Source organism: Lineus longissimus, chromosome 3, assembly GCF_910592395.1.
Source record: "Lineus longissimus chromosome 3, tnLinLong1.2, whole genome shotgun sequence".
In the NCBI taxonomy this organism is placed as follows: domain Eukaryota; kingdom Metazoa; phylum Nemertea; class Pilidiophora; order Heteronemertea; family Lineidae; genus Lineus; species Lineus longissimus.
The window spans coordinates 23879968-23897805 of record NC_088310.1 but is presented as its reverse complement, the minus strand read 5'-3'; the positions used below and the strand labels follow the sequence as shown (position 1 = coordinate 23897805).

General features: G+C 40.1%; 2 protein-coding genes across 7 annotated transcripts; both read right to left on the bottom strand.

The window, feature by feature from the left end:
* Positions 1–112: 112 nt before the first annotated feature.
* Positions 113–4207, bottom strand: LOC135485112 (uncharacterized protein C19orf47-like). Of its 3 annotated transcripts, none has more exons than XM_064766852.1 (8): positions 4184–4207; positions 3403–3690; positions 3023–3181; positions 2690–2836; positions 2380–2486; positions 2019–2169; positions 1146–1427; positions 113–840 (listed from the first exon to the last, which is right to left on the bottom strand). In XM_064766852.1, exons 1-8 carry the CDS (start codon positions 4200–4202, stop codon positions 701–703), a joined length of 1293 nt encoding a protein of 430 aa, XP_064622922.1. In that variant the 5' UTR covers positions 4203–4207; the 3' UTR covers positions 113–700. The 3 variants fall into 3 exon arrangements, with proteins under 3 accessions (XP_064622922.1, XP_064622923.1, XP_064622924.1); XM_064766853.1 differs by having other exon boundaries at positions 3062–3181; XM_064766854.1 differs by lacking the exon at positions 1146–1427.
* Positions 4208–5287: 1080 nt separating this feature from the next.
* LOC135484289 (aprataxin and PNK-like factor) lies at positions 5288–13240 on the bottom strand. 4 transcript variants are annotated; one of them, XM_064765622.1, is made up of 14 exons: positions 13227–13240; positions 12437–12571; positions 11995–12069; positions 11435–11574; positions 11130–11253; positions 10637–10799; positions 10188–10407; positions 9969–10078; positions 9342–9499; positions 8808–8964; positions 8368–8485; positions 7973–8146; positions 7662–7753; positions 5288–7403 (listed from the first exon to the last, which is right to left on the bottom strand). In XM_064765622.1, the coding sequence occupies exons 2-14, from the start codon at positions 12536–12538 to the stop codon at positions 7222–7224; spliced, it is 1815 nt and encodes a 604-aa protein (XP_064621692.1). In that variant the 5' UTR covers positions 12539–12571; positions 13227–13240; the 3' UTR covers positions 5288–7221. The 4 variants fall into 4 exon arrangements, with proteins under 4 accessions (XP_064621692.1, XP_064621691.1, XP_064621694.1 ...); XM_064765621.1 differs by having other exon boundaries at positions 13199–13236; XM_064765624.1 differs by having other exon boundaries at positions 5288–7400; positions 13199–13236.
* Between the last annotated feature and the right edge of the window lie 4598 nt (positions 13241–17838).

Here is a 17838-nt window from a genome sequence, read left to right as displayed (position 1 = left end):
CCATACATGTAACATTGAAATGATAACAGTACACATGGATAATTTAAATAGCTTCATTATTTGTACAATATGAATATCAAGAATTTACAGAGTTATGCACTAAATGTACAAGTAGCCCTTCAAGTCATGTTGTGATAAAGAATGAAATTCTTACTTTGTCAAAAAAATGTTTTAAATGTAGCACTGAGTTATTAACAAGACAAACCGATGCCAACAAAGTATTCTGTTCTCAGTTCTGAACAGACTCAAATTGAATTTTTTTCTTCTTTTCTTTCATAGTGTCATATACAATGATGTACAATGTAATGTAATTTGGAAGATATGATTGGAAGACACGATCGATGAGCACAAATACCAGATGGAAATACATGTATCTCACTTTGATCGAATAACTACAATGTACGTACAGGAAGAGTAGAGTAGAGCTGCGTAATCTCACTCCTTATCTCACAACACTTGCAACCTAGCAATGGTGTCTGATGGGATGATAAAACACATTTCTAAAACTTCACAAAATCAGTTCAATAATGCAATGGATGCCCTTCAAAGATGAATTTTATTTCAAAGTTGGAATTCTTCTAATCTCTGATAATATTTTGCTGCAGCAAAACCTCCACCATCAAAAAGGATTATCAGTCTCGAGTGTCAGTGAGCAAACAGTCCTTTTTTCATTGAGATTACAAGTCCAATTCCTGCTGAATCAGTCCCGGGAACCTAGTCGACTGAAAACACTTCCTCCAGCAGTCTTCTTACTTGGCTTTTCACTTGTTGAGACTTCCATTGGTGATGGGCCGAGCCTGGCTTTCATTGAAGATTTGGCGGCGGCAGTTTTGACAGCAGCTGAAATACAGTGTAGCAAAGTGAGATCTATGTTTTCTCAGCTGATGGTACATCAGACGTTCAAAACAATATGGTTACCAAGTCATTTTGGTGAATAAGTACATTTACTACAATATGTGTGGATCTTTGCAATGTTAGTTACTTGCTTAGAAAGAGATCTACAAATCTAAATGGAGATACATATTTCATCAGAAAGCATGGTTATGGAGGTAGTTAGTAACTTAACAAAGCAATAAATGACCATCAAACCATGAAATCAAGTAAAATTTTTTGATCAGAAATGTAGAAAACAAGGCAAGCCTCACCTTTGGCAGAGGAGCGGACAGAAGGAGTGGTGGAGGATGCAGATGCTACTTGGAGATCTTTCCCTAACCGCTTAAGGATGCTGACTTTAGTTACTTCCCCATCACGTCCGAAAATACCTTCTGTCCGCACACCGTCGCGGTGGAAGATACCTTCTGTTGGCACAGGAACCCTCGGTTCCGGGACCTTAATTGTGACTGTCTTTTTTACAGCTTGGGGTATTGTTCTTGTTGGCATATTCTTGGTAATTGTGATGGCCTTTTTTGGAGGTAATTGTCTTTGAACTGTAGTAAAAGAACCAGAATATCTTCAATTTCCCCACAGTTTTAACAACTATAATTTTACTGATACACCCAAACCTCCTCTCTTAATGCTGGACATGCAGACAAACCCTTCAGAATCTTTCAATTTGGCCATCTCAGTGACAGACAACGAGTTTAAGCTCTTGAATGAACTCTTTAGCCATTAACAGTAAAATTTTGCAGACAAGCATCCAAACTCGGAATCTACTAAGGAATCAGAAGGTTTGCTCTGGGATGAAAAGTTGACAAAGGATTTTTTTTGGATTAAAGATAAAAGGCTTTGAACAAGACTTCATTATTAATTTACCAATTGGGAAATTGGAAACAAGTCTTTATCCAGTTAGGCAGCTGTATCAACAGTGTTGAAAGAATTAGTAGACATTGTTTCTACATTAACACAATATAGCTAGTTACATGTTTCACTTCGTTTTAACTACAAAATCTATACTTTATATTATACTAATCATAGGAAACATCACACTAAAAATCAAACTTTGGAGGATTTAAATGTTATAAATACTGACCCCTCCCCCCTCCAAATAACAAAACAAGCTCTACAGCATATGAACCTACCTTTCTGTTTCTTTATCGGTGATTTGAGTACTCCAGCATATTCCAAAGCACTTTCTCTATATGTATCATCTTCATCAGAGTCAGGTGAAGTAGATGTAGCTGCTCTTTTTACAGTTTTACCACCAAGACGGTTAAAAACTGATGAACTCCCCTGAAAAAAGTAAGATATAAAGATGCTAGAAAATTGATTTGGGAAGAATGAACTATGACAGTTCCATCAAAACCCAGATGAGATAGCTGAACTTGAAGTTAAAATTGAATGTTGTCTTTGATGACTTGAATGACTTTGTCATCGGAAAAATTCTTGCCTCTGAAGGGTCCCAAGTAAAAACAAGAATGACCATGAACATACAATACTTACAGATGAAGTAGAAGAAGAGGCCAAGCCAGTAACCATGAATTTCGTTTCTCCAGAATCGTCACCAAGTCGGGTAAACACAGATGACTTCGACACATCAGGAACTTCAACTGGAAGAAAAAATTGGAATACCGTAATTGTTATTTTAAACTCAACAAAGGCAAACTGTTGTCAAAAACCGGTACTTATCCTGTTCAATGCATGACTCTCTTTCAGTTTCAGCAACGTTGCAACCTAGGTTTTCAGCAGTTTCTTTAAACAGTTTGAAATCAAAGTTCAAAAGGATATCAAGAATTCTTTCTTCGGAACTTACCTAAAGCCTTGTCTTCAAGAATTTTTCTTGTTTTTGTTGTTGTCCCTTTCGGCATGGACACTTTATATTTTCCTTCTCCCAGTTTCTTGGCTTGGAGTGCTGACTTTGATAGTGTTGGGGTTGATCGTCCAGACCCTCCACCGCCAGCTGATTGAAAAAAATAGGGTATTGAAAAACAAAACAGAAATTGTATCTACCACTTCACTGACAACATGTCTCACAATTTATTTTTCAGTGGGTATTCAATCACTAAACATTGAGACAAAGAGCCAACCTTATGCTTGTATTACAACTTGTCTTCATTGAATACCTCATTGGTCTTGAATTAAACACCAGGAAAAACTCTTGTAGTGTTGAAGTGTATATTCTTACCAGGGGCTGGTCCCAGTCTTGATGCCATTTCCTTTGAAAGTTTTGGGCCTGGTGGTGGTTCATTCATGGGTGCTGCATTTGGATCATTACCCAGATAATGATCAACTATCCGACTCGCAGCTAGAAAATAGATAAACGAGGCAAGTAGTGTGATTTGTTCTCGTCAGATCGAAAGAGAATATTAAACAAACATTTCTAAACAGTCTGATTTCACTCGATGACCCCATGATTTTGAACATTTAGTGTGTAGACCTATTCTGCAGACCTATGCAGTCACCATTTTGAGTAGTAGATATAGGCCTAGTTCCGTTCTTTTCCTGCATGTAGTGTTGACTACTTACGAGTTGATCTTCTCGGAGAAGGTGTGACAGATGGTGTGCTCGCTGACACAGTTTCCTTTAAAGCCTTCTCCCTTGCTTCTTGGCTATGAACTGCCTTGGCATGTTTCAGTATTGCAATGATATCCCCCATGACAGCTATCCCCATGTCGTTGAGGTATTCCTTGTTGAGATCAAGGAGCATGTCTTTCTGGATTCTATTGTCGGTGAAAATTATAGCATAATTTGCAGCATCACTTGGTGGGATGCTGGCAGCGGTGAAGAATTTGATCCAATTGGAGGTAACATTTCCTGTAGATAGAAAAAATGGAATCGATCAATGTAAGCAACAAAAAGGCATTCTAAAAGTAAATAATAAATATTTTTGGCTAAAATTTAGAATCCCCGATCGGAAATGACGTAGTTTGATCGCATTCAACTATAAATCCATTGAACAGTGGTGCTTCGTTAGTCAACCGATGACCTTTTTTTGGGGTGTGATCGGGGATTCTAAACTCGTTCCATATTTTTGTACACAAAGTTAAAGTGTACACAACAACATACAACATGTAGTAAGACCCCCTATGTTGTACGTAACATTACAATAGGCCTTCATACAGAACAGAGCATCCCCGGCCCAGAAGCCATTTCATGCAAGATAACATCAACACCCGAGGGAAGTTTACAACCAAACTTTCCACATTGGAGGGAAACCTGACGGAAAACATTTTAAAAGTGGTTTTGAAGAGAGTTTTGAATCAAAAACAGCACTTTGGAAGAGTATATTTCACTGCTTTTGACTCACCCGAAGCTGACGCGGCCATTTTGTTTTCTGGGTCAATTGAAAACGAGGCAGGGGAAATCCCTGCCGTGCCGTGCACGTGACGTGGTGATAGCACGTGGTGGTGGGTTTGTGTAGCCATGGAGGTATTTAATAATACCTCCATGGTGTAGCAGACGATTTATGACAGAGTCCCCAGAAGTCTGGGCCACAAATAAACCCAAAATTGATAATGATGATGATATGCACCAGTCCCACACCATTAGGGTGTGGTTCAGGTTGCAAGTTAAGCATGTCAGTCACAATCCAAATTCGATGGCGATGGCATCAACATCCAGTTGATCTGTCACAACATGGTCAACGGACTCTGATCTTGGACCACCACACCACTGACACTCCAAATCAGAAATGATATCACACAAATAGTTATTTGTGGGATACCAATCCAATGGCTGTAAGAAATCCCACAAATACTTAATTCGTATTAATTGGCATTGTGAATCGTCTTCGATTCGAAGACGTTTGTCTCAGTTGTTTGGGATCAGATTATGCTTCAATTGCTTGGACAGGTTGTGATAAGCAATCGATAGCTTTGCAAAAGTAAATTGTGGTGGACGGCCAATATCGATATTGGGGCTCATCAGCTAGTGGTAAAATTGACATTCCTTCATTCAAGGCATCTTCAATAAATGATTGAATAAAACACACTTTTTCTGTATAGAATTTCACATGGTTTTATTACACATTAACATCTACATTTATATGAATGTACTGCATTTAAAACATGATTTTTATGACACACACTTTATATAAGGAATATAGATATGAGAAATGACAATAACTGGTCAAGAAAGTGGTCGGAAACACTTCGAGATTTGAAACAAATGGCTAGGACATCCATGACAATTAAGCATGCAAGGAAAGTAGAACTTAAGAATTACCCCTAAATGTACTGAATCCATCTTTCTAAAGATATACAATTCTTGCACTGGAAATCAACCCATCCCAGACTGTCTTACAAACACAATTAGTGCTGTTAAAGTACTTCACCAGGACGATACTCATTTAATTCCTGAGACAGCATCCCTAAACACAACATTATATTTCTCTAACAGTATTGCCTTTACCTTGTTCACTGTTTCAAACAGCAATATCTCGCAAGCTGCCATTTTATATCGGGATTTGATAAGCTGCCAAATCTTAAGGCAGACCCCGAACAAAAATAGTACCAATAAAACGCTACAGAATAAGGAGACCCCCCCCCACCCAACCCCAATTAGAGAAGGAAATAGGGAACACAATTCACATACGCAAGCATAACTACCATTCACACTGATTGTACCTCTTCCGTACCAGTGATTTAAAGTAACAAGGCCATTTTATACCCTAAGCACAAATTACGCACATGGACTAACATAAGCTGCTAAAGCTATATGAACAGTAGTAAAGACAGTCTTCACACGATTAATCCGACTTCATTTCTGTGATATTCTTTGATATTGATTTTATAAAAGGATGATTTCATGGCATGATATTCTTGTATGGAGTATGAAATGGGCTTTTTTGTATGGTTTTACATTTCACCAACAAATGATTTGATGATTGACATGCGCTCCTATATACATAATGAGTTTTGCCGAGAACATAACTGAGGTTGGTCAAAGGAAGCTTAAAATATTGAAAATGATTGTCCATTTCAATGGGATTTTTTTGGAAAACGTCACATATGCCATCTTAAATAACATCCAAAAGTGAATTTGGATAAGCTGAGTGCAAAAAAGTATAGTCACCGCCCCAAAAAACACATTGCTTCATTCCGACTCAATACCTTTCAATGAGATCTGCTGCAATTAATTGGAAATCTGCAATGAGCACGCTTCCCTTAACCATCCTGGCTCACTTTATCAGAGAAAAAACGTCAGTCTGAAATTACACCTGAAATTCTTCAAACTTCATAATTTTGATTTGCTTCAATAATAATGAGACAATTTCATGAACAGTTTAGAATATCTATGTATCCAATTTCTTTTCCCAAAATGTATTTTCATAGTTTGTGACCTTAATACAAAATGGATAAAGCCTTTTGAGATAAAGTGCTGTCATCAGGCAAAATAAAAGATCTAGAGATAAAATACAATATGAAAATATGGCATACAAGAACGACTCGTCAGCTGAACTATATGCATTTTAATTACTCAACATTTACCAAACAAGGAGAGAAATTAATTTGGAAAAATATTGAAGTACGAAAAAAACGATTATGACACCCTCCTCCACAGCAGGTATCTGTAAAGGGCAACTGAGTTTTTTTAGCCATCTACCTCCTGGTTTGTGCCACTTTTAATAATGCTGTCCACTCACCACAGAAAAACATGGTCCATCAAATTAATTCCCTTCCTTCTTGGTCATACAACATGACTTAATACTACTATTGTACTAAAATTAGCTAACAAGTTTACCAGGCATGAGGAAAAATGCAAATGCCTCCAATGAGAATCGCTTTCAACATAAATGCCTTTCACTTCATGAGACATACACCTTTGGAATGGTATACATCTCCCCTACTTCAACTATTACTACAGAATGAATGAAAATGATCCAGTCAATACAGCACTTTGTTCAGCAAATTTGCTGCTGACGAATTCCAACAAGTGTATTTAGATCCACTATTTATAAACGCCAGATCTTTTTATTGAAACTTTGCGTAGTTGTCAAAACTAACCAAAGTATGTGTCAGTTAGTTTGCATTGCATGTGATCACTATTCTTTGTGTTTTGGAATAGAACAGGGATGTCTTAAGGATGTTTTAAGGATGTCTTCCCAAATCCTACCAACCTTGCTGAAAGAATAGCCAAATTGGAAGGACAGAAGATGTTTTCTCTGTTAAGGTACACCAGCATACCTGTCCTGTCCACTCAATGCACAGATGATTCCAACAAATTTGACCTGGAACGTACTTCACTTTATTTAAGCAGATTTCAATGAAAAGACTTCGGACTCCTTGGCATTTCATCCCGCAGATATTTAGTTTTGATCATAGTCATTTGATATCAAGTCCCAAATCACGCTGGCGGTTTTTTGCTTTTTGCTGTCTTCTTTACGTCTTCCTCATCTAGTTCAAATTCTGATCCACTAGCCTCTGGTTCTTCTTCTTCTTCCTCTCCACTCTTTTCTTCCTCTTCCTCTTTTTCCTTTTTGTCCTTCTCGTCTGTTTTGTCCTCTTCATCATCTTCATCATCATCTTCTGAAAGATAGTCATAGAAGTTGTAAGGGGTTATACTTTAAATACATACGCATCTCGCAGGAGGGGGGAGGCGTTACAGGAATTTGGTTAGTCATTTGCGACATGAGACCTTCTCACCTTGCAGAGGATATCCTGAGATTTTTTTCCATTGGTGATACATGTAAATGTCTAATGTGAATGTGCAGTGGGACCTCCCTTATCGGACCTCAGTCACCATTTCTGCCTCCCTTATAATGAAATACACCCCATCTAACTTACCAGCAAGTTTCTTGGCAGCTTTAGGTTTTGCTCTATTTCCCCTTTTTCCTTTTTCAGGATGAGAAAATGCGTCGAGATGTTGTTTATTTTTCCTGAAAGGGGATGACACAAATATTGATATCATTTAAAACCAAATAAGAAGGAAAAAAGGTGACTCTAAAGATGGGCTTTCATAATATCCTGTTTGTTTTTTTCTTTATTTTGATTTCTCTGCAGACCTATAATTTCAAGCGTTCTTGTCCATCCTGAATACAATGTACTCTCGCCATTTATAGGTACAGGGGAAGCCAGCCAGTTCAAAATAAACGAACCTTGTACAAGCAGCACCAAATTTACATTCCTGTTTCTTCTTCTCCACCTTTTCCTCTTCTTCTTCTTCTTCCTCTTCCTCACCGCCTTCCCCCTCAGATTCTTCCTCTTCCCCTTCAGATGAGTAATCAGAATCTCCAGGGTGTGCGAACGCTTTCTTGTGAACAGCTTGTTTACTGAAGCAGGATGTAAGCAGCAGTTAGAATTTACAGTGTTTAAAATGACAATATGGCAATCTAGAGGTACATACAAGTACATTTTGTATTTTGATTTTGAGGTGCCCCATGCAGCTCACTGTTCATTATGATTAACATGTCAAAACCTGCCGTACTAACTACTGACTATGGATGCTGCTCTCTTGTTTATGCACACATAGAGGTTAGAGTTTAACACTTACCGGTAACACTTTTTCCCATATTGGCATGAACGCCGACTCCCTCTTGCAGCCCTTTTTACTGGTTTCTCCTCTTCTTCCGATTCCTCACTTTCTGATTCTAAATACTTTTTTGTGTTGACTGAAATTAACAAAAAGACGAGTGAGATTTAAGAAAAAAGGCTTTACATTTTGACCACAAGGCTTTGACATCACTATGAACTGGGTCTGCTCCTACATGACTGGCAACCCAAGGGACAATGCATTCATCTTGGCACCTATAGACTATATGATGCCATATTCTAAAACACCTTGATTACAATGATTGAGTTGTCCTGGGGCAGCTGTGAAGCCCCTAACCTGGTTTGAAAGATATTGAGTCAACAATATCTATGTCAGGTGTCTTATGATTACTAATTGCTACATTATTGAGAGGATTTTCCGAGGATTTTTGGTGTACATACCAGCAGCTTTGCTTGCTGCAGCCCTCCTCTTGCTTGGCCGAGGAATGTATTCATCGAACTCGTCATCTGAGTAGTCATCCGAATCATCATAGCGCTTTCTTTTGCTACTTGAGGCTCGGCGCGGCATTCTTCTTGTAGGAGTGGCTTTTGGCTTTGGCTGTTGAGAAGATAGTTTTAAAATTTGTTTGACCAGTCGGTAGAATTTTAAAAGCAACTAGAATATCAGAAACTTTGGTGGGCAAGGCTTGACAATAGCGGAGACATGCCTTTCTATGACAACTGATGGCAGCATTTTTCCTTGGTGTTCATGTTATGACTGCTCTTTACAAGGCATTTGGCACCTCAATGTGTAGGGCCATTAGGCCATCAGGACAGTATAAGAGTAAGACAACCCCAAAATTAACAATTTACATGATGATACTATACAGCACCAATGGGAGGCAATGACCTACATGTACGTAACAACACTGTCTGCTATAAAAGTAAAAAATGACAATAACACAGTCCAGATTTAATATCAAAATAAACACGGACCTTTTTCCTTTTTGATCTACGATCAGCATCCCAGTCACTTCCTGACGCATCATCGCTTGATGGTTCAAATTCACTTTCAAGACTTCCTTCATCCTCTGGTTCGAATTCTTCATCCGAAGACGGAGGTGGCATATCTTCCTCACTGACATAATCTTCACCTGGAATTGTAAAAAATCAATTGAATTGAGATATATGTATAAAGTAAAACCTCCATATGAAGTACACCTCTGGGACTGACAAATGCTCTCCTCAACATAAAGGAGGCGTCTTGATTATGGTGACAAATCTGTTCCAAAAGGCCTGTTTTGGACCAAAATCACTGTCCCTATCCTGCCAACAGAGGTGTCCCCTACAGGAGTTCCCAGTGCAACTAAAAATTAACAGACTTAAGTAAACAAAAGGACTAATGCCAATAGCGTCCAGGTGGTTTTGCGGATGGCATACGTAGGTAGGTAGGCCTCTTGGCACATTCTGGTGCCTTGTCCCAACTGGACATAGTAACCATGACCCTGAAATACCTACATCTCCGCTTTTCACCAAAGGCAATGACAATCACTGGTAGTGGTAGGCTACAGCATGGGCTTTGTCTGTGAGCCACACAAGCATTGCAAATAGACAAGAACTTACTGTATTTCGTTTTCTTTTGCGACGCCTTTCTGCGACCTCTCTTTGATGGAGTTTCGTCCTCATTCTCACTTTCCTCACCATTGTCTTCGTCCTCATCTTCTCCTTCATCACTGCAATGAGATAACATTTTTGAAAGCAAATACTTCTCAAGCACATACGGAAATCATTTTCTGAATACCACTTTGTGTTCTGTAAGTAGAAACTTTTTTCAATATATACCTCAGGTCATGTTCTTTTGGTGGAGAAGCTGCTTTCTTTCTAGGCGCAGTCGCCGTTTTCTTTGGTGCAGTCTTTTCTCTTGGTTTCGTTTCAACATAGTCGTCTTCATTTTCATATTCTTCATCATCACTGAATTCGGCATATTTCGGTTTTGCTGGCGTACTTCTTGAAGACTCTCGCTGGGGCTTTGGTTTTTCTTTCTTTGGAGTAATAGAGGTAGCTGAAAAATAATGAAAACTACATATTGTACAATTGAACACTAAAGTAGCAGCTTTGTGATACCCAGCACTGCCCTTGTGGCAACCAAGGGTGACTGATAGGTCAAAGTCGAGTACCTGATACAGACCAAATCAGTTTTTAAGTTCACCACAGAGGTAATCACAATACAAACTGCCAATGAGATTTTGAAGTGGTTGAACTGCTAAGAAAAGTGCAACAATTCCTCCTACCTCTTTTAGGTTTGGCTTTGGGTGATGCTTTTGGCTTTGGGGCTGCCTTCTCTTTCTTTTCCTTCTTGGGTGACTTTGATGCAACATCCTCCATCCATTCGGGTACTTTCCTCTTTTTCTTGAGTGGAAGTGCTACATCTTTATTGCCTGCACCTTTGATAATCTACAAAAAAGTGTTTTTCCTTTTTGAAACTTTTGCTGATCATGGAAAATGTGAAATCAAAACCTACGCAAAACTTCCAGCTTACTGTATTCAAATTAAGCATATGGTGGCACCAGCCCCTGTGACAGGAACCAAGTAATATTGAGGTCATCATAGCAAAATTTCCAAGACCTGAACGATCCGTAGTGAGTTCTACATTCCAAGCTAGTCAAGGATGTGCAACACCAAATGTTATAATCACAGCATGAATGCTGTCCAGTGATAGCAAGGAAGAAGAAAAGGAACACCCACAAACCTCTGAGAAAAAGCATTTGAGAAAATCCAACTTACTTTGACTTTCTCCTCTCCTGATTCTTCCTCCTCAGATCCTTTTCCATCCTCCTGCTCCATGTCTTCTTCACTCTTGTTGTGACCATTTTCTTTCGAATTCTGATCAATGTTATTTGACTTGCCCCTGCAAAGAAAAAGAGAAAAAGAACTTTTTAAAATGTACTGGTCGGTAATGAGACAGGTTTAAGCAAACAGATCAACAAATCGAATCAATACTTGTCACTACCCTGATCTCGACCATCAAAATTCTAACCAGCACAGTTATTACAAAAGCAAGTGAAATTTTATTATTCAGATTAACTCACTCTTTGATAACTTCAAAAAAATACTGATCAGGAAGGAGGCTGAAGACATCTCCAGCTTCCAAGATATGTGGCTTGTCTTTCACCAGGGTCTGCTGTTCTTTTCCTCCTTGCTTTTGGAAGAAGGTTGGGTTGACATGGATCTGAAAGAAATCACAAGTAAATTGGATTGAAGGGAATTTAAAATGGTAAGTGCTTGCCATGCAGTTGGTTGTGGCTCTATTATGGTATATGACATGGTAAGAAGTCTAGAATTGTGAAGGAAGAACAAAATGATGCGTAAAAACATGACCACATCTTCTAAGTTTGCTATCAAGTGGATGTGGTAGTATGTATCACAGCTGTTTCTAGAATGGTCCTCCTCCCACCCCAACACATCTTGACATGTGGGACATCCAGCTTTCAATGAAACAGGCCATGACCCCTGTCAAGTCAACGACAAAGAATACGCACTGAGGTCTTTGAGTTTGACATAGAAAATACTATCCATCCATCTGTGATTTCTTAAGCAAGGTCTAATTTTTTGAAGCAGGGCTACTATAAAAATTGAGGCATGGACTTACTGGTTTTAGTGTGAGTTGACCATTCTTGTCAAGTTCTAAAATGGCATGGTTCCTTGATACTTTCTTGTCTGGGCACTGAAATATTCAAATGGAGATTATCTTTGAAATAAATAGACAGAGACAAGAATAATATGATGCAAGGGATTTTAACAACAGGAGGAAAGCAACTGATGGCTTGTGCCCCCAAGAAAAGCACAGGGTGGAAATATGCTCCTTATACTGGTTAATGTAGCTGAACAAGGCATATTTCTCTGCGAGGTTATTACCAGAATTATACACAGACCAACCACAAATCAATTTGGTTGAACCATCTCTAAGCATGAAAGTTCAGGTTCCTATATGTATTTGTAAACTGCAAACAACCAAGACATAGCAGGATGGAGAGACTGACAGTTCTGAAAGTTTTTAAAATGCTTTCACTCGAACTGTCGTAACAACTTACCCTGAGGAGAGGGCCCCTTCCAACTGTGGTAGAAGCAGAGGGCAATTTGATAGGTTCTTTAACCCCATCCAAGGGTTTCAGGCTAACCTGTTCGAGCATCATATCAGATTTTTCAAAACATTATCTAGTAATAGTCTGAAAAAATGGGAAAATGAAAATTTTCATATCATAAGACTGCAAAAACATCTGCTATTTAAAACTTGACATCCAATCTGGAAATCAACAAGGATGGTATTGGTAGTTCAGTACTGTTCTGATCATTTCACACACTGGTCTGACTGGAGTGACACACACGTTGACGTCGTTGTTACTCATGTTATGTAACTCAACTCAGTTACATTACGGTGAACTGGTCTTTCAACATAAACATGCTGGAGAGTCATGCAATAAATATACTAATCACGGACTGCCCAATCCCACTAGCACTTGCTTTTTCAATTTCAATGAATACTTCACACCTAAGATATGAGCATTGTAGTTGTACATGATGAATTGACACATGGAATATACACGCACAGCACAGTGCATGGCAGGCATGCATTTCGCCAACCGGCAGGACATGCAATGCATGCTGTGACTGAATACATAGAAAACATGTCAAACGGGGTGCTCGATTCACCTCACAGATTACGGCATCTACAATACTATGGTCTCATCTGAATTCTTTGATACATAGAGATTTAATCAGTGAACAACATATAACATTTAGAACAAGCTATGCAATTTAATTTGGTGAAAATATGCAAAGAAAAGAACAACAACCTAACAAATTTTTCTGAAAATGAGCTACCTTCTTTGACAAAAGAGTTCCCTTCAGTTGTGGTTGTCGTTAAAATAAACATTTTTATCTTGCCACTAAAACCGGAATCACTTACAAGATGATTCGGCGTCGCTACGTTGTCTCACTCATTGCACTCTCCTCTCATCGGAATGTGGTTTATTCATTTAATTTCGTTTCATGATTACGAACAAATAAATAGGAGGGCAGTGCCGGATGGCGTCACCCGATCGCCTCCTGTGCCTACTGAGACTGCGACATGTCACTTATATCGAAAGATCCTATAGAGACCCATCCTCGAAACTCCAGAGTCAGTCGTATCCTCCTCCCCTCGCACACGTTAGTGATAAGCTCGGTCGATAGTGCCAGGTGTTGGCCTGAGCTTCAGGATGAAATAGACCTATATATGATACGCAAAAAGGCGCAACATTCAAGTTGGAAAGGCCGCTGTGTGTCGTCGAAATGCCATTCAGTGTAAGGGGGGTGGGGGTGCGAACGAATCCCTCTTCGGAAAAAATCTTTGTCCCTGAAAACCCCTAGTGCACGAATGATAAAAGACGTCTCAGAAATTGACCCAGAAAATACCTTATATTTTTAAAGCAAGCCCGCCCGCGAATTTATTATTCCCAAAGTGAACTGACACTTAGAATAATTCTTGGAGTTTGATTGGCTGATCATGGTCATGTGGTGTAGCCTTAACTGCGCGCACTTCTTCAGCGATCTGGAGGCATCCTTTGGCGTGTATGGCAAGCCAAAGCGGAATTTATTCAAGACTTTAGAATAACCATTCAAGAAGTTAAATATAAGTTCAAGAAGGAAATATATGTTCAAGACTAAAATATGTTCAACCTTGAATCAAATGTTTTCAACCTTAAATAAAATATGTTCAACCTTGAATAAAATATGTTCAACCTTGAATAAAATATGTCCAACCTTGAACAAAATATATTCAACCTTGAACAAAATATATTCAAGACTCACGTGACCATATTCAAGACTCACGTGACCATATTCAAGACGCACGTGACCACAAAATTGATGACGTAGAGCGTAGAATCTGTGGTACTTCTGATGCGTTCTGTTTCACGACATGATTGATTGCCTGTATAGCCTAAACACTCAAACATGTCAAAAGACAACGAGAATCCGATACAGTGGTGTCGGCCTTAAGAATGAAAGGTGAGAGGCATTGCGCATTTTGAACCTATAATTTGCCTGATATGTCTGTGAAACATGTATCGACTCTGACATTCACTCGGCATCCATGTCATGATGTGTAGGATTACAGTACATGTCAGGTGTAGGCGGCTAGGTACGTGTACAACTATGTGTCAAACCCTCGTGCGAACAATTCGAGCTCCGAAACGCAACACAAGTACCATGGGTTCGGGAAAGTCCGGACGCGGGTTCGGGAAAGTCTGTGAAGCATCAAAACATGAGCAACTACGTCATCAATTTTGTGGTCACGTGCGTCTTGAATATGGTCACGTGAGTCTTGAATATATTTTGTTCAAGGTTGAATATATTTTGTTCAAGGTTGACAATATTTGATTCAAGGTTGACAATATTTGATTCAAGGTTGACAATATTTGATTCAGGATTGAACATATTTTGGTCTTGAACATATATTTAACTTCTTGAATAGTAATTCCACGGTCTTGAATAAATTCCGCTTTGGCTTGCCATAGGCGTGGGTTCGAATCCGCCATTGGGATATATTTTTCTCTTTCTTTTTGCTTTTATTTATATCTTACTGGCATGGTACCCGTCGGTGACGGGTTTGGGCGTGTCAGCAGTTTACCTCTGTGGTGTCGATGTAGCGTTTCTTGCTATCGAAGTACCTCTGGATAAACTATGTTCATTGTCTTTGTTCCGTTTGCGCGATAGTATACAGGTATAGGGCAGACGATTGGCCAACTCTGGAGTATGCTACATAAAGCTGTCCGTGGGAGAAGCATGGTGTGGATAACGATAGTCCAACGACTTTGGGCTTTATTCACTGTCACAGCGAAGGAGAGTGTCACGGGAAATTGGAGTCGCCTGAACTGAAATGGACAGTCACTTGGAATGAGCGGTATCCGGGGGATTAAGACTGTTGATCCTGCATATTCGCCGATGGCAATGGTAGCTTCAATGATGTTGCTTAGAAGCCTTGAAACGATGAGGCGCGTCCCGTTGAACAATCTTGGGGCATCGAGGTTGCGGAGGAGCATTATTTGGCAGCCAACTTTCAATTTGAGGTCATGTGGGGGCATGCCACTTGGTTGGAGTGAATTATATAGAGGATGTAGGGGCATGCAATGGCTGTATGGGATGATAGGTCATGTCCCAGACATCAACAATCGGTGATCCTCAATTTGGTCACCATGGCATGCATGCATATCTTAGAATTAATTAACTATGTTGCATATACATGGCTGTATAACAAAATCAGTCCTGGCTGCTCCACTGTGTTGACAACATGATGAGAGTGATGAGACAGTGACAGCCAGGCTGCATCAGTCTTCACCGCACTGCCTAGTTGCTAATATGGTGAGAAAGATGAGGCAGTCACAGTCAGGCCGAATCAGTACTGGCAGCTCCACCGTGTTCACAATAATTATGGTGATCGAGAGAGATGAGGAAGTCACAGCCAGGCCGGATCAGTCCTGGCTGCTCCACCGTATTGACAACATGTTGAGAGAGATGAGACAGTCTAGTAGTTTTACATCCCTTGGAGCTTTGATGTTTATTCCCCAGGATATTCTTCATCGTCATGGTTCACCTGGCTACCAATTAAATATTGGTTCTGGTACATATTTGAAGAGGTATTGAAAAAATATTTGCTATGGCAAGTCTACAGATATAAATAAATTGTTTGGTAAAAAATTAATTTTGAATTTTGACAACCTGGCCATAAGGGGCGTCATTTCCCACATGGGATTCGAACCCCAAACTTCTGGACAACTTGACAACATCACAACAAGGAGTACACTTGGGCCATGTGCGCATGTACATTGGCTGAGTTGACCAATCAGAAAGCTCGAAATATATCTTATGACTATCCTGTTTGGGAATTGTAAATTCGCAGCCCGCCCTAATGCAGAAACTGCGTCTCTCCCTGAAGTTATTGGGCCGGGGGTACGGCACCTATACAGTTTTACAGTATAATGTGCGGGTGTATTGTCTGCCAGGGTGCTATATCTCGTCAACGAAGACCTCCCGCACACAGATGTTGTAGAATCAGCAGGGGTCATGTTGGGCGCCCGGTCGCCTGCTCACCTAGGTTGTGCCAATGTATCTCTCTCAAAGGATATGAACGTCTGCCGGGCTGCGCCCGCTGTGCTGGGTGTAGCCGGGAGGGGCACAGCCAGCAGTTTAGCTAATGTTATTCGCCACCGTATAAAACAATGGAAAAGGGAATATACATTACCTTCCTATAAAAGCCATCATCTATGTGTAGATGTGCATGTCCTTGATGAGACATTATGTTCGTCTTGATTAGCGCGGACAGTAAAATAGACGGGATTGTCGGAGTTACTCTTGTCGGACTGTCTAGATTGGAACCTTCAACCTTGCAAGTCTTGAATGTTGCGTATATAGGCGGGTATTACTGGGCCACCAAATGCGGGTGTATTAGACCACCTGATTTGTGCATAGTTCAGCTGTGCGATTGAAGACTTATACGCCGAGAGCTGTGGTAAAAACTTAGCGCAAAATTGGACAATTGACGACATCTGAATATGGATATCTTCCAGGCGACGGACGTTCAACAGAGCCGAAACAGTAAGGTGTTGAATACTGTAAAATCGGACAGGAGCCGTCCGGAGTGTCTCGATGGAATGCAGATACGCCGGTAGCAGCACACATCATTGTGGGTGAGCCTTGGTCCCAGGATGTTAAAGCTTGTATTTAAACGGAACGTACGTAAGCCTTGCTTCGATAGCGGCCAGTCATTGGTGTCATAACCAAGGACCGCTAGGTTGTTATTAATCAACATGATCATCTTGATCATTTCTCTATATCACTCATAATTTGATAGCAATCTTTAACTTCGAGCACCTGATTTTTTCGTCTATCCGAGGGGGTCTTGCTTAGACGACCAAGGGCCACCAGCTCTGTAATACATACCAGAGTGTAAATTGATAAAGAAGTTTAGTCCTATACCCTCTGGCACTGGACGAATTTACAGTCGCCGTAGTATACAGAAAAATAGACCAGGAGTCGTCCTGACGGAGTGTGTAAAAAGGATATTTTTACGTTGGAGGTCGTGTAAATTGCGTAGGCAGCATTACCACCTGTTCATTTCGCGACTGTCAAAAGGGAATGGAAATCGCTGGTGTAAACGAGATAACAGAAAGTACTAATCGGGATATCTTAACCCAATTTAGAAAGTCGGGCAAGCTCCTGGTAATTTTAGAGTATTCAACGGCCACTGTCAGGCGACCGCCGCAAGGCAAAGCGTCTCTCATCGGCGGGGACAACATCCTTCTAGATATTAGTCTGTAAAACGTTTTGCCAGGAATCCTCAGCGCGGCTCATCCAAGTGTAGTGTTGCATGATTGTCTTCAAGGCCACAACATTTGCAGCGCGCCATCAAATTGTTCAATATCCCTACCTTCCTTTGGTGGTGCATGCAAGGTAT